At 32.4% G+C, this 16,363-nt stretch overlaps 1 protein-coding gene across 5 annotated transcripts in view; it reads right to left on the minus strand.

Annotated features, from left to right (window-relative positions):
- Positions 1-16,363, minus strand: part of LOC115891832 (octopamine receptor 1-like) — a 126,661-nt gene that overhangs the window by 5,549 nt on the left and 104,749 nt on the right. For all 5 annotated transcript variants that reach the window (XM_030912409.1, XM_030912411.1, XM_030912410.1 and 2 more), the window contains exons 2-3: positions 14,596-14,890; positions 14,158-14,386 (exon numbers count right to left, since the gene is read on the minus strand). In XM_030912409.1, coding sequence (XP_030768269.1) covers positions 14,158-14,386; positions 14,596-14,875 — 509 coding nt within the window. In that variant the 5' untranslated portion in view covers positions 14,876-14,890. The remainder of the gene's footprint in view (positions 1-14,157; positions 14,387-14,595; positions 14,891-16,363) is intronic.

A 16,363-nucleotide genomic window follows, 5' to 3' on the forward strand; every position in this document is an offset into this window, starting at 1 on the left:
AGTTACGATTTTTTAAAATTTTTAACCCCCTCCCATACCCCCTTACCAACCACCCACCCCCACCAAAAATTAATGGCCTGATTCTTGGGTGCCACCTTTGAATAAGAAGACTAAGGAAGGAGCATATCAAAAATCTTAGGTACACCGCGATGGGCCTCAAATATGGCCGACTTTAATTCCGGTTTATCAGTGTCGTTCTAATTTTATTTAAAAAATGTAAAACTATGATGTAGGGTAGACGTGAGGTAGACTCAATAATTTGTTGTTTTATTTTACGTTGTGAATAAATGTTGGTAGTTATTAAAAATTGTTATAAAAATATATAATTCTAATAAAAATAGATAAGTTATAATAAGTATTTATTAACACAAACATCCGATACGCTACTGAAGCAGGTAAGTCAAATTAACGTATCTAAATTCTTTGACATCTAATCTTTAACAAGTAATAAATAAAAGCTAAAATGCAAGAAAAATATATAATTTAGTTAATTTAAGTGAATTTCATAAATGATCGGTTTACTACACGTATGTATATTATATAGTCACTTACTAGCGAAAAGTTGTTCCATTATTTCACTCAATTTTTGCCGAGATCTACCGCACGCTACACAACCAACTATTTTAGAATCTTTTTCGATAAATCGCGATAGTGTCACTGTTAATTTAAGTTCTGCCACAATTTCCATCTAGATTTACTACCTTTATACAACTATCAGTAGTAGAATAAATAATAAATAACATAAAATAAGCTCCGTAAAGACTGACAAATCCACAAAATTGCAAATCAAATTCAAATGTGACAAATGAATCGTCAAACAGAACTGTCAAGGATCCTCACCCTAGAGAGCTTTTATGGTGGCTTTTCCGCCCACCATGCATGAATACATGGATATCATTATGCTCCTTCCTTAGTCTTCTTATTCAAAGGGTGCCACAGTATTTTTGTGACAAATTTGGTTAAAATCGGTTTAACGGTTTTTGAGTTATCGTGTTACAGACAGACGAACAGACGGACAGACAGACAGACACCATGAAAATATTTTTTATTTAGGTCATTTATGATATATCATTTTGAGTGAAATTAAAAAAAAAACTTTTTTTTGTCGATCTTAATAGCCTACCATACCTGTTGGTATGGTCTAATGTTTTTCGTATATTGTCCTGGCCCATTAAAAGATGCAAAATCGTATTTTTAATCATATCTCAATTTTTTCAAATGGAACAAGGGTGGCTCATTATCATATTTGGAAAAAGCATTTTCTAGGAATAATTTAGTACCACACACTTGGTATTTCGAGTCAAGTTGTCGTTATGAACTGCATGTTACAATTTCAAATAAACCATATGCGAAAATGTCAAAAGTTGACATATTATATGTCATTCTATTCAGAGTGTCATTTTCTATCGAATAAAATAGAAATTTGTAGTTATTTCCGGTGAAACAGGAAGTGACCAAAAACAATTGAATACACGTCAATCAATCCTAATTCATGTCATATCTTAGACAAGGAAAGAGAGGGGACAGGTAACACGGCAGCTGAAAGTGAGGCCACTTGTCACCACGCGAAATTCTCCAATGGCGTAGCATCAGAAATTAGTTTGTACCTATACGATAAAAAATATTTATTAAAACGTTAACTAATGTATCGTTTATTTTTGAGTAATGCATATACAATTTTGGGCTGTATACTTTCGCCGCTACTCTTTAACATCGTTCTGGATGTAGCACTAAATAGAGCATTTAAAGAACCACTAGGGATACAATGGGGACTCTTAAGCAGGCTAGAAGACCTGGATTACGCAGACGATCTATGCATCTTTTCCCATTCACATTCGGATATGTCTCAAAAACTTCTTAGACTCCAAGAGGAAGCTAATAATGTCGGTCTTCAAATCAACGTGGCGAAAACCAAAGAAATGAGGTCAAATACTCCCAACAACCAAGATCTATACCTCTCCAACCGAGCCATCGAAAGAGTTGATGAATTTCAGTACCTGGGAAGTATGGTTCACAGCGATGGGGGCACAGAGAAAGATATAGAGGAAAGGATTTTGAAGGCACAAAGAGCTTTTGGCATGCTTACACCTGTGTGGAACTCCTCTATATATAGCAAAAAAACTAAAGTCCAGCTCTTCAATAGCAATGTCAAATCTATTTTGCTTTATGGATGCGAAACATGGAAGGTTACGCGTGGTCTCATGGATCTCCTACAGGTGTTTGTTAACAAGTGTCTTCATTGAGAATTTTCTGGCCCAATCAAATTAACAACGAAGAACTGTGGAGAAGAACATCACAAAATCGAATAGATATCGAAATTAAGAAAGAAAGTGGGGCTGGATTGGGCACATTTGCGCAGACCCCACAGAGATATCGCTAGACAGGCACTTGAATGGAATCCACAGGGAAGACGTGCCAGGGGAAGACCAAGGAATACCTGGAGAAGAACAGTAACCTCTGAAGCCCAAGAGGTCGGGAAAACATGGGGAGAGATCAAACAGACAGCTCAGAATAGGATCAGATGGAAACATCTCTTAGAAGCCCTATGTCCCACGAAGGGATGACGGGAACATGTTTTAAACGTGTATATACATATATACCGTATGATCGAAAAACAACGGCATCCAGTTTGTTTGGAAATGACAATCGATGACATTTCCCTTATAATTCTACATATAAAATGACATAAAAACTATATAAAATGACATCGAAAAAAGACTGAGAGGATTGTCATAGAAATGTCATTTACAAACCAACTGGACGCCGTTTTTTTTTCGATCATACGGTATAATAATGAATCTAGCCAATCCCCGTCACACTTGCCTAGGGATTCAATAAATAATGTAATTTTTAATATTTGTTACCTTCAATCATAAGAATATCCTAAATTTCCGCAAAAAAATAAACAATTCTAGAAGCTTTGTGTTGTTTTATTTATTTATTTTTAAATTTTTATTAATTGCTCACTGAAACTATTATTATACACCTAAACTAGCAAATTTTTTGAAAGGGGATTTAAAAAAATATTGTAACAAGTAGCCCACCATAAGTTTGTCCACCCCCAGCAAATCTTGACAGGTAAATTTAAGTTTTATGTAACAACTATACATATAGATTTTTTATAACCAAAATTTTTCATGTTTTTTTTATAGTTTACAATTATTATTTTACATAATTGATAACAATATTTTATACATTTTTTTTACATGTAAAATATATAAAAAAATGTTTATTGCAGAAATTGTGTATTTCTCTAATTATAATACCCTACGTCACTGGAGATATCCAGTCTGAGTAGCATTATTTATAGTTTCAAACATTAATTATAATATAGGATATTGAAAATACTATTTGGAATTAATAAAAATAGTTTGCTTTGGATGTGGTAGAAGACATATTAAAAGCATTTTACATATTTTTACTGCTATAATGAAAAAAATGTACATTTTATGACCACATAACAAAAGTTGTGTATCAACTTTTACCTGTAAAATGTAATTCCAGTCATTTTTTTCTCGCTTCAGCCTTTGCAGCCATACGCTGAACATCTCACCGTACTAAACAACACAGTTTATAAATTTAAAACAAAACAGTTGTCACAAAAAACATAAAAATTTGCTTGGTGTCACCTCGAAATCTTGTCACCATAATGGCCGCCGATCGAATTTTGGCCTCACTAACCGATAACGGGAGAATATGCGTGTTACCCGTCCCCTCTCTTTCCTTGTCTAAGTGTCATATACTAACATACCAAATCTCGTTTTTTTATCTGAAAAAATAAGAGAGTTATAGAGATGAGCCACTTTTGAGACGTACCCGGTATATCATATATACCGGATGGTGTATCGTCTATTAAAACGTAGGAAATCTCTTGCAAATTTTCAACTGTCCAAATATTTTGGCTCCCCTATTAATTTTACAGCTAAATCGTAACCGCTATATGTCTAATAGAGGCCTAATTATTTGGTATTATTACGAAAATATTTCCCAACTTTTGTTACTTCCGATAGACTTTTACTGGAAAATCTATTTATATCGATAAAAGTGTTCGTTTTCCCAACTCCAAAGCCGGTAAATCATTGCCTGCAAAGGAAGCTCGTGCCGCTGTTGTTCCAAGAAACAAACGCTTCGGTTCGTTCCTATCAATTTTAAAAACAAATATTTCTTTTAAAATCGGATTTTAAAGCTCTCTGTTTCCTCCTCTCGACTGGAAGCTGCTGCAACAAGCCAATACGTCCCGTGTTTCGTAATTTGGTGTAATAAATCAGCTTGGAGATAGCCGAAGATATTTGCGCCAGTTGGTTCGAAATTTTCGAAAAGTATTGTTCTGCGATAGCTGCTGCTCTTTTTGTCGTTTAATTTCTCAGTGTCGTTCATCAGATTAAAGAAAAAACTTTCTGTTTATAATCGCTTTATTTGGTTTATAAATGCTGTCAGAAATTATATATACATATATTAATCGGTTTAAAACGTTCTACGTCTTCCGATGCCATCTCTCCATGCCTGTCTGTCTCTCCATGCACCGTCTCCGAGAGATCTTTCCTCCATAAACGTGTCAATCCCTTCCTGCCAACTTCTTCTCGGTCTACCCGTATTTCTTCTTCCTGCAGGTTTCCAGTTTATAATTTTCTTTGGGATTCTTATTTCTGCCATTCTTTGGACATGCCCGTACCATATGAGTTGACTGTTCTTTATCTCGTCCACTACTGTATATTTAACTTCCATTAGTTATTCGTTCGAGTCTTGATTTGCCTGCTGATCCTCTCCAAAAATTCATCTCTGTAGCTTCAAGCATTCGTTTTGTTGTTTCCTTAATTCCAACACTTCACAGCTGTACGTGGTTATACCACAGCTTACAGAATAACATAGCTTTGACACTCGCCAATTTTTCCCACGCTCGAATTTAAAACGCCCCACTCCGACGATACGCTAACCGAATTAAGCGACCGACAGTCAGCCTAATTCAGTCGATGCATAGCCTCCACCGGTCGCGCGTAGGGCCGTATTACGGAAGATTTTAATTCGATTTTTTTTCTTATATTTACCCATAGGTATTTGTGCTTTTATTTCAATTTTATTTTTATTGATGGAATGGGAAAAGGTTTTCCGGGATGTGCGGCTGCTGGTTGCACAAATAATTATGGAAATAATTCAAAATATAGTCTGTTTAATTTTCAATTCAATTCAAAATTAATGTTCAATTCAAAAGTATATTCACACTTTAGAACTTTTCAAAACGATGAAGACTACATATTTGGAGGCTGGCTAATGCCAAGTGACCATTTTTTTATTTAGTTTCCTCATTGGAGGCTATTTTTATAAGCTTTTATTTAACTTGCTTTGTATGTAACTATAATCTATGTATGTATGTATGTATGTTTGTTCGGGGCAAATCTTGTAAGCTAAATTAAAACCACTTCCTTTTATTGTAGGAGATTGAAATTTGGCATGTAGGTTCAGTCCCGATGACAATACATTTTTTTGCAAGGCATGACCCGAATTATTGACAGCTGTCAAAATGGCGGCATTTTTGAGGTTTTTGATTTTTTAAAGTTCTATTTATGAATGGATCGGGCTGAAATATATATATATATATATATATATATATATATATATATATATATATATATATATATATATATATATATATATATATATATATATATATATATATATATATATATATATATATATATATATATATATATATATATATATATATATAATAAAAAAATTTCAAAATCTGATTTTGATAAAAATTGATATATAGGACGGCCATGGGCGAAAATGAAAAAAAATGTTGAGCTATCAAATTTGACAGTTGTCAAAAAAAATTTCAAAGTTGTCCGATTTTGATAAAAATCGATATATTGAATGCCCCTACCCCATAGTCGGTTTTCATTTTATTTGTCTCACATTTGAACTGTCAAATTTGACAGCTGTCGTTTTTTAAGTTCTCCTTTTTAATGAAAATCGATATACATATTATTAGGATACCCATAGAATGTTATTTAAGAAAAAAAATGAGTTTAAGTGTGTGGCACTGAGAAACCAGCATAACTAAAAAGTAGAAAATAAATTTTATAAAAAAACCTTTTTTAAAAACAAGCTTTTATTTAAATACACTAAAAAGAATAAAATAAACTCTTTTTCTTTAAAACTTTTATTATGAACTTAGAACGTCATTACACAATTTTAATATTAGATATATAAAAGCTTGTCGCGAGATTTCTCTACATCGATAAACAAGTAAATTAACTAAAACCTGTGTCTACCCTGTCTCATTCTCAAAGTTTCTGTTATGATAGACCACTAGACCAGGAATTACAAGATAAAGTTGTCGTACCAGATTTTTATGAGTGCAAATGTACACTCAAATCTCGCGACAAGCTTTTATATAATATTAAAATTGTGTAATGACGTTATAAGTTCATAATAAAAGTTCTAAAGAAAAAGTTTATTTTATTCTTTTTAGTGTATTTAAATAAAAACTTGTTTTTAAAAAAGTTTTTTTATAAAATTTTTCAGAACAATTTTGAAGAACTTTTCTTAAATGAAAATATATTATGTAAATTCGTTAAATTATTTCAGACAATTAAATTCAACCATCAATCAAAATTTTCCTATAATGTATTTTTTGTTAAATTTATACGCAAAAGTTAGAAATTATTATACCTTAAAGAATATTACTAAGAACTTAAATGTAGCAAACAAAAACCGAAAGCTCCTAATTTAGAAACATTCGTAAATAACTATAAGTAATCAATGTACTTATTTCATTTTGCTGTTATTTCTAGAAATAAATTAATTAATTTGTTTTTTAAATGTTTTTCTTTGAGAATGCATATTTATTTAAAGTCAACAATTTAAAAAACGTGTATCTAAATTATGTTCTAGCACCAGTCGAATAATTTTTTACGTCACGTGTAAAATTTTTTTGAATACATCTCTGGGCTGACTGGCGCTTACGCGGCTATTGGTTTTGGCGCCTTAGTGTTCCCCCTCTTTCAAATCGCAAATCCAAGCGTAAAAAGATCAAAGCGGCACGCTACACTGTCCGAGCTGGTTTTTACTTAAGCTGTGGTTATACTCTTGATGATGGTATTATATATTAGAGTTTTGTTCCTGTTGTTTATGCTTCTGTCCCACAGTATCTCATTTAATACCGTGATACGTTCCTTCCAAGTTGGTTTCGTTCTTTAATTGCTGTATCCAACAGTCCATCATTTGTGATTTGTATACCCAAATATTTGTATTTTGTGTAGCACTTAATTTTCTTCCCTTCTTCTAGTATTAGATCTTGTTGTTTTCCAATACACATATATTCTGTTTCGTTAGTATTGATCTCGAGTCCTTGTTTTTGATATTCTTCTATAAGCTGTCAGAAATTATACCATCAGAAACATAAAATGTAAAAAAAGTCTCGCTTGAAAAAACTTTTCATCATTTCATCATTTTCATCTAAATATTGACGTTACTTCAGAAATTATTTCGAAAAATTGAAATATAAATGAAACTTCTACCACCCTGTATCTCCGAAACAAAGTATTTTAGGACATACATTTATACGAACTTTTTTACTCATTTTATCTGCAGAATATGCTATCGAGATTTCCGGAATACAGTTCTGACCACCCTGTATACGTCAAGTTACTTAAATTTGTGTGTTCCACGAGTTCTACTCTTTGTTCTTCCTTGTTTCACTTAACTATCTACAATTTAAAACTTATTTTAGATTCCCTATCGAAAACACAAACATTTTCCCAAATTCCACATGGAAGAAAATGGATAAAAAAGAAAGAGAAAGACAGATAATTTAGTGGAAATAAAAAATGAAGGTGGCTGGAACAATATTTCATATATAACTTCGTTATTTTTTATCCATCATTTATTTAATGTAACTTGATATGAGTCATTTTCACTGGACTGCCCATTTAATCCTGATAATTGGTTTTCTGTGAAAAATGCTTACGTCCTAGAACACACTTTATTACGTAGGGGGTTATATACACCACCGTATTTATAAATAGAAATACAAAAAAAATAAAAATATATTATTTTCTTCAGTTTCATCATTTACTTTCACACAGTTTCATATTTATATCCATATTTTCAAGAAGACACATTCTTTTTTAGCATTTTCTGTCTCTATATATTGAATAAATTTTTAACTATTAAATATACAGGGTGAGTCTAAGTTATTTGCACATTTTTTCTGGGCTGGTAAATCTCGATAGAAGAAACATATTATTTTCTCGATACCGTTTTTCAACGTTTTTTTAATTTTCATTATACCCCATAACCGAAGAATCATACTTCTTTAGCTAATGGTAAACTGCTGATGGACACATGCCATCCAGTTCAAAAGGACCCAGTCCAGAAAAGTTTTCTCGTTATAATTCGGTTTTAAAATATTTTTTTGATCATAATAATGTTATTTAATAATGAATTTATACCCCCCAACCGAAGAATCATACTTCTTCAGCTAATGGTAAACTGCTGATGGACACATTCCATCCAGTTCGAAAGGACCCAGTCCAGGAAAGTTTTCTCGTTATAATTCGGTTTTAATATATTCTTTTGATCATAATAATGTTATTTAATAATGAATTTATACCCCACAACCGAAGAATCATACTTCTTCAGCTAATGGTAAACTGCTGATGGACACATTCCATCTAGTTCAAAAGGACCCAGTCCAGGAAAGTTTTCTCGTTATAATTTGGTTTTAATATATTCTTTTGATAATAATAATGTTATTTAATAATGAATTTATACCCCATAACCAAAGAATCATACTTCTTCAGCTAATGGTAAACTGCTGATGGACACATTCCATCCAGTTCGAAAGGACCCAGTCCAGGAAAGTTTTCTCGTTATAATTCGGTTTTAATATATTCTTTTGATCATAATAATGTTATTTAATAATGAATTTATACCCCCCAACCCAAGAATCATACTTCTTCAGTTAATGGTAAACTGCTGATGGACACATGCCATCCAGTTCAAAAGGACCCAGTCCAGGAACGTTTTCTCGTTATAATTCGGTTTTAATATATTCTTATGATCATAATAATGTTATTTAATAATGAATTTAGACCCCACAACCAAAGAATCATACTTCTTCAGCTAATGGTAAACTGCTGATGGACACATTCCATCCAGTTCGAAAGGACCCAGTCCAGGAAAGTTTTCTCGTTATAATTCGGTTTTAATATATTCTTTTGATCATAATAATGTTATTTAATAATGAATTTATACCCCACAACAGAAGAATCATACTTCTTCAGCTAATGGTAAACTGCTGATGGACACATCCTATCCAGTTCGAAAGGACCCAGTCCAGGAAAGTTTTCTCGTTATAATTCGGTTTTAATATATTCTTTTGATCATAATAATGTTATTTAATAATGAATTTATACCCCACAACCGAAGAATCATACTTCTTCAGCTAATGGTAAACTGCTGATGGACACATTCCATCCAGTTCGAAAGGACCCAGTCCAGGAAAGTTTTCTCGTTATAATTCGGTTTTAATATATTCTTTTGATCATAATAATGTTATTTAATAATGAATTTATACCCCACAACCGAAGAATCATACTTCTTCAGCTAATGGTAAACTGCTGATGGACACATTCCATCCAGTTCGAAAGGACCCAGTCCAGGAAAGGTTTCTGGTTATAATTTGGTTTTAATATATTCTTTTGATAATAATAATGTTATTTAATAATGAATTTATACCCCACAACCGAAGAATCATACTTCTTCATCTAATGGTAAACTGCTGATGGACACATTCCATCCAGTTCGAAAGGACCCAGTCCAGGAAAGGTTTCTGGTTATAATTTGGTTTTAATATATTCTTTTGATAATAATAATGTTATTTAATAATGAATTTATACCCCACAACCGAAGAATCATACTTCTTCAGCTAATGGTAAACTGCTGATGGACACATTCCATCCAGTTCGAAAGGACCCAGTCCAGGAAAGTTTTCTCGTTATAATTCGGTTTTAATATATTCTTTTGATCATAATAATGTTATTTAATAATGAATTTGTACCCCACACCCGAAGAATCATACTTCTTCAGCTAATGGTAAACTGCTGATGGACACATTCTATCCAGTTCGAAAGGACCCAATCCAGGAAAGTTTTCTCGTTATAATTCGGTTTTAATATATTTTTTTGACCATAAAAATGTTATTTAATAATGAATTTATACCCCACAACCAAAGAATCATACTTCTTCAGTTAATGGTAAACTGCTGATGGACACATGCCATACAGTTCAAAAGGACCTAGTCCAGGAAAGTTTTCTCGTTATAATTCGGTTTTAATATATTCTTTTGATCATAATAATGTTATTTAATAATGAATTTATACCCCACAACTGAAGAATCATACTTCTTCAGCTAATGGTAAACTGCTGATGGACACATTCCATCCAGTTCGAAAGGACCCAGTCCAGGAAAGTTTTCTCGTTATAATTCGGTTTTAATATATTCTTTTGATCATAATAATGTTATTTAATAATAAATTTATACCCCACAACCAAAGAATCATACTTCTTCAGCTAATGGTAAACTGCTGATGGACACATTCCATCCAGTTCAAAAGGACCCAGTCCAGGAAAGTTTTCTCATTATAATCCGGTTTTAATATATTCTTTTGGTCATAATAATGTTATTTAATAATGAATTTATACCCCACAACCGAAGAATCATACTTCTTCAGCTAATGGTAAACTGCTGATGGACACATTCCATCCAGTTCAAAAGGACCCAGTCCAGGAAAGTTTTCTCGTTATAATTCGGTTTTAATATATTCTTTTGATCATAATAATGTTATTTAATAATGAATTTATACCCCACAACCAAAGAATCATACTTCTTCAGCTAATGGTAAACTGCTGATGGACACATTCCATCCAGTTCGAAAGGAGCCAGTCCAGGAAAGTTTTCTCGTTATAATTCGGTTTTAATATATTCTTTTGATCATAATAATGTTATTTAATAATAAATTTATACCCCACAACCAAAGAATCATACTTCTTCAGCTAATGGTAAACTGCTGATGGACACATTCCATCCAGTTCGAAAGGAGCCAGTCCAGGAAAGTTTTCTCGTTATAATTCGGTTTTAATATATTCTTTTGATCATAATAATGTTATTTAATAATAAATTTATACCCCACAACCAAAGAATCATACTTCTTCAGCTAATGGTAAACTGCTGATGGACACATTCCATCCAATTCGAAAGGACCCAGTCCAGGAAAGTTTTCTCGTTATAATTCAGTTTTAATATATTCTCTTGATCATAATAATGTTATTTAATAATGAATTTATATCCCACAATCGAAGAATCATACTTCTTCAGCTAATGGTAAACTGCTGATGGACACATTCCATCCAGTTCGAAAGGACCCAGTCCAGGAAAGTTTTCTCGTTATAATTCGGTTTTAATATATTCTTTTGATCATAATAATGTTATTTAATAATGAATTTATACCCCCCAACCGAAGAATCATACTTCTTCAGCTAATGGTAAACTGCTGATGGACACATCCCATCCAGTTCAAGAGGACCCAGTCCAGGAAAGTTTTCTCGTTATAATTCGGTTTTAATATATTCTTTTGATCATAATAATGTTATTTAATAATGAATTTATACCCCACAACCGAAGAATCATACTTCTTCAGCTAATGGTAAACTGCTGATGGACACATGCCATCAAGTTCAAAAGGACCCAGTCCAGGAAAGTTTTCTCGTTATAATTCAGTTTTAATATATTCTCTTGATCATAATAATGTTATTTAATAATGAATTTATATCCCACAATCGAAGAATCATACTTCTTCAGCTAATGGTAAACTGCTGATGGACACATTCCATCCAGTTCGAAAGGACCCAGTCCAGGAAAGTTTTCTCGTTATAATTCGGTTTTAATATATTCTTTTGATGATAATAATGTTATTTAATAATGAATTTATACCCCCAACCGAAGAATCATACTTCTTCAGCTAATGGTAAACTGCTGATGGACACATTCCATCCAGTTCAAAAGGACCCAGTGCAGGAAAGTTTTCTCGTTATAATTCGGTTTTAATATATTCTTTTGATCATAATAATGTTATTTAATAATGAATTTATACCCCACAACCGAAGAATCATACTTCTTCAGCTAATGGTAAACTGCTGATGGACACATGCCATCAAGTTCAAAAGGACCCAGTCCAGGAAAGTTTTCTCGTTATAATTAGGTTTTAATATATTCTTTTGATCATAATAATGTTATTTAATAATGAATTTATACCCCACAACCGAAGAATCATACTGCTTCAGCTAATGGTAAACTGCTGATGAACACATGCCATCCAGTTCAAAAGGACCCAGTCCAAAAAAGTTTTCTCGTTATAATTAGGTTTTAATATATTCTTTTGGTCATAATAATGTTATTTAATAATGAATTTATACCCCACAACCGAAGAATCATACTTCTTCAGCTAATGGTAAACTGCTGATGGACACATGCCATCCAGTTCAAAAGGACCCAGTCCAGGAAAGTTTTCTCGTTATAATTCGGTTTTAATATATTCTTATGATCATAATAATGTTATTTAATAATGAATTTATACCCCACAACCGAAGAATCATACTTCTTCAGCTAATGGTAAACTGCTGATGGACACATTCCATCCAGTTCGAAAGGACCCAATCCAGGAAAGTTTTCTCGTTATAATTCGGTTTTAATATATTCTTTTGATCATAATAATGTTATTTAATAATGAATTTATACCCCCCAACCGAAGAATCATACTTCTTCAGCTAATGGTAAACTGCTGATGGACACATTTCATCCAGTTCGAAAGAACCCAGTCCAGGAAAGTTTTCTTGTTATAATTCGGTTTTAATATATTCTTTTGATCATAATAATGTTATTTAATAAAGAATTTATACCCCCCAACCGAAGAATCATACTTCTTCTGCTAATGGTAAACTGCCGATGGACACATGCCATCCAGTTCAAAAGGACCCAGTCCAGGAAAGTTTTCTCGTTATAATTCGGTTTTAATATATTCTTTTGGTCATAATAATGTTATTTAGTAATGAATTTATACCCCATAATCGAAGAATCATACTTCTTCAGCTAATGGTAAACTGCTGATGGACACATGCCATCCAGTTCAAAAGGACCCAGTCCAGGAAAGTTTTCTTGTTATAATTCGGTTTTAATATATTCTTTTGATCATAATAATGTTATTTAATAAAGAATTTATACCCCCCAACCGAAGAATCATACTTCTTCTGCTAATGGTAAACTGCCGATGGACACATGCCATCCAGTTCAAAAGGACCCAGTCCAGGAAAGTTTTCTCGTTATAATTCGGTTTTAATATATTCTTTTGATCATAATAATGTTATTTAATAAAGAATTTCAGCTAATGGTAAACTGCTGATGGACACATTCCATCCAGTTCGAAAGGACCCAGTCCAGGAAAGGTTTCTGGTTATAATTTGGTTTTAATATATTCTTTTGATAATAATAATGTTATTTAATAATGAATTTATACCCCACAACCGAAGAATCATTCTTCTTCAGCTAATGGTAAACTGCTGATGGACACATGCCATCCAGTTCAAAAGGACCCAGTCCAGGAAAGTTGTCTCGTTATAATTCGGTTTTAATATATTCTTTTGATCATAATAACGTTATTTAATAATGAATTTGTACCCCACAACCGAAGAATCATACTTCTTCAGCTAATGGTAAACTGCTGATGGACACATGCCATCTAGTTCAAAAGGACCCAGTCCAGGAAAGTTTTCCCGCTATAATTCGGTTTTAGTATATTCTTTTGATAATAATAATGTTATTTAATAATGAATTTATACCCCACAACCGAAGAATCATACTTCTTCAGCTAATGATAAGCTGCCGATGGACAAGGTAAATAACTCGGTTAGTTTCAATTTATTTTGAAGATGGTAATTAAAAAATAAATAATAACCTTTATAATTCTTGCACTTTATTTAAAAGTAAGAAATATAACCAAAAAGACTATAAAAAATAGAATAGATATTAATTTCTGGGATATAATAATAAACTTTTTTCTTATATCTTGTATTAGATTCCTTATAGTATTATCTTACCATCCAAACATAGGGGGCGCTGTGATCAACGCAGAACTAACCCACACGACCATGATCATCCAGAAAGCCAGTCTTTTTGATCTCCTGTTCCTGGAGTACTTTAAAGGCTGCGTCACAGCTAGATATCGATCAACGCTGATAGCGCATAAGCTTAGAATTGAAGCTGTGCATAGTAGGATGTCTAGTGATACCCAGATGTCACATAGAACCCAACCAAGCTCCCAAGCACCTAGAAATAACGTTTTTATTGAAATAAATTTGTAATTTTTTGTTATAAGGACAGTAGTTTTTTATAAGAAAAGTAGTTTTTGTCTATTGCTTGTAAGAAGGTTCTTTTAGGTTACGAAGTTTCACACAAACTTTCACCATCCTGAGCCAGTTAAAAATCTTGCTATGAATAAGTATGCATATCTCTAAAATATACATATTATTTCTTACCCATAATCAAGTACGCCACTGCTGGGGGCATGACAAAGATCCCAACCAACCAATCAGCAACAGCTAGTGACATTATGAAGCAATTTGTCACAGTTCTCAGTCTTCTGGTCGTGATGACGGAAGCTATGACCAGAGTGTTGCCTATCACGACTATGACGATGACCACGCTCAAAAGAACGACTAGTGCCATCTGCTGGATGCCGAAAGGAGCCGATGTGGGTGACAGGGAGGTGTCGTTGATTGACATGTCGCCCGTAGGGGGCGTCATAGTTGAAGACATCCTCAAGGGTCATTTCTGAAAAGAAAAAAGTATTATAAATATACTATGTAGCATAGAAATTGCAACAGCGAAGTAAATGTAAATATAAATATTTTGTTAATATTTTGGGTAGTAGTTGGGATAAATACGTCTCTTTTTTTCCATTTATTTAGAGAAAAAATAACTTGAAATTTTACAAACCTTAAAATAATTATTTTTGAACAAAAGAACCAGAAAAACAAAGAAATAATCTTGAATCCTGACTAAGAACTAACCGAGAATTGTATTTCGTTTAATTTTGCTTTCAGTAAAAAACCAGAAAGAATGCATTGTGGAGGTGAAGAATCACAATAATTTACCTCTGATGGAAAAACTAGTAAAAAACAAGCGAAAAGAGAATTAAATACGTCTAGACGACGTGGCAACGCGAAAAAGAAATAGTAATAAAAGGCAAAGAAAATTATTTTCCATTGAGAAATTTACGATCAAAAAAAATATGTACATTTTTATTTTGTTGGAATCCGTTCTTTGTGAATATCGTAACGAACTCTAAAGTAAATTTATATATGACTTTAGTAGAGTTAAACTAATAAGAGTTTTAAAAATAATTTGACGGGATTTCATGACACAGTCTAAAATCACGTCGCCGTATTGTTAGACACTTTTAAAATTAGATTTTACTTAAATAGGATTATTATTTTAAATTCATAAACGAACGTGACCATGTTGGGAGTGTTTAGATATACGACTACGGGACTTTAAAGATACTTTTATAATCCCGTGAATGTGTCCGTAGACAATTCCGATAATAAAAGCTTTATAATAATACAGGGTGGTGCATTAGTGCGAGGAAGTCCAATCCAAAGTTAAATTTACTCCAGATTTTTACCACTTTTCAGATACTATACCGGGTGTGTCTGAAAAATGGTTTACCTCTATAACTTTTTTATTTTTTCAGATAAAAAAACGAGATTTGGTATATCAGTATATGACATAAATTAGGATTGATTGACGTATTCAATTGTTTTCGGTCACTTCCTGTTTCACCAGAAATGACTACAAATTTTGATTTTTAAATGGCACCCTAGGTATTTTTTACATTTTTTATTCGGTAGAAAATGGCACTCTAAAGAAAGAATGTCGTATCATATACCAACTTTTGACATTTTCGTATATGATTTATTAACTAATTATTTAAGATTTATTTAAGTAATTAATATAAATAAATAAATGATCTAATAAAAAAGTTATAGGGGGTGAGCCACTTTTGAGACGCACCCGGTATTTTTAGACACTCCCAAAAATAAATTTTTTGTCAAAACAAACAAAAACCGAAATGTTATTTTCAAATCATAACAGAAAGAAACTATAACATCTCTTTTGTTAACTGTTCTTTTGATATTTCCAAAAATATCGTAAAAAGAAATGCTAATAATAATATCTGAAATTTGTGGCTGTGGATTTTTTTTGCGTGATTATTTTTGGAGCGTATGATGATTGATTAAGGTC

The sequence above is a fragment of the Sitophilus oryzae genome, unplaced genomic scaffold (genome assembly GCF_002938485.1).
Source record: "Sitophilus oryzae breed Bouriz unplaced genomic scaffold, Soryzae_2.0 scaffold_119_pilon_pilon, whole genome shotgun sequence".
NCBI classification, from domain to species: domain Eukaryota; kingdom Metazoa; phylum Arthropoda; class Insecta; order Coleoptera; family Curculionidae; genus Sitophilus; species Sitophilus oryzae.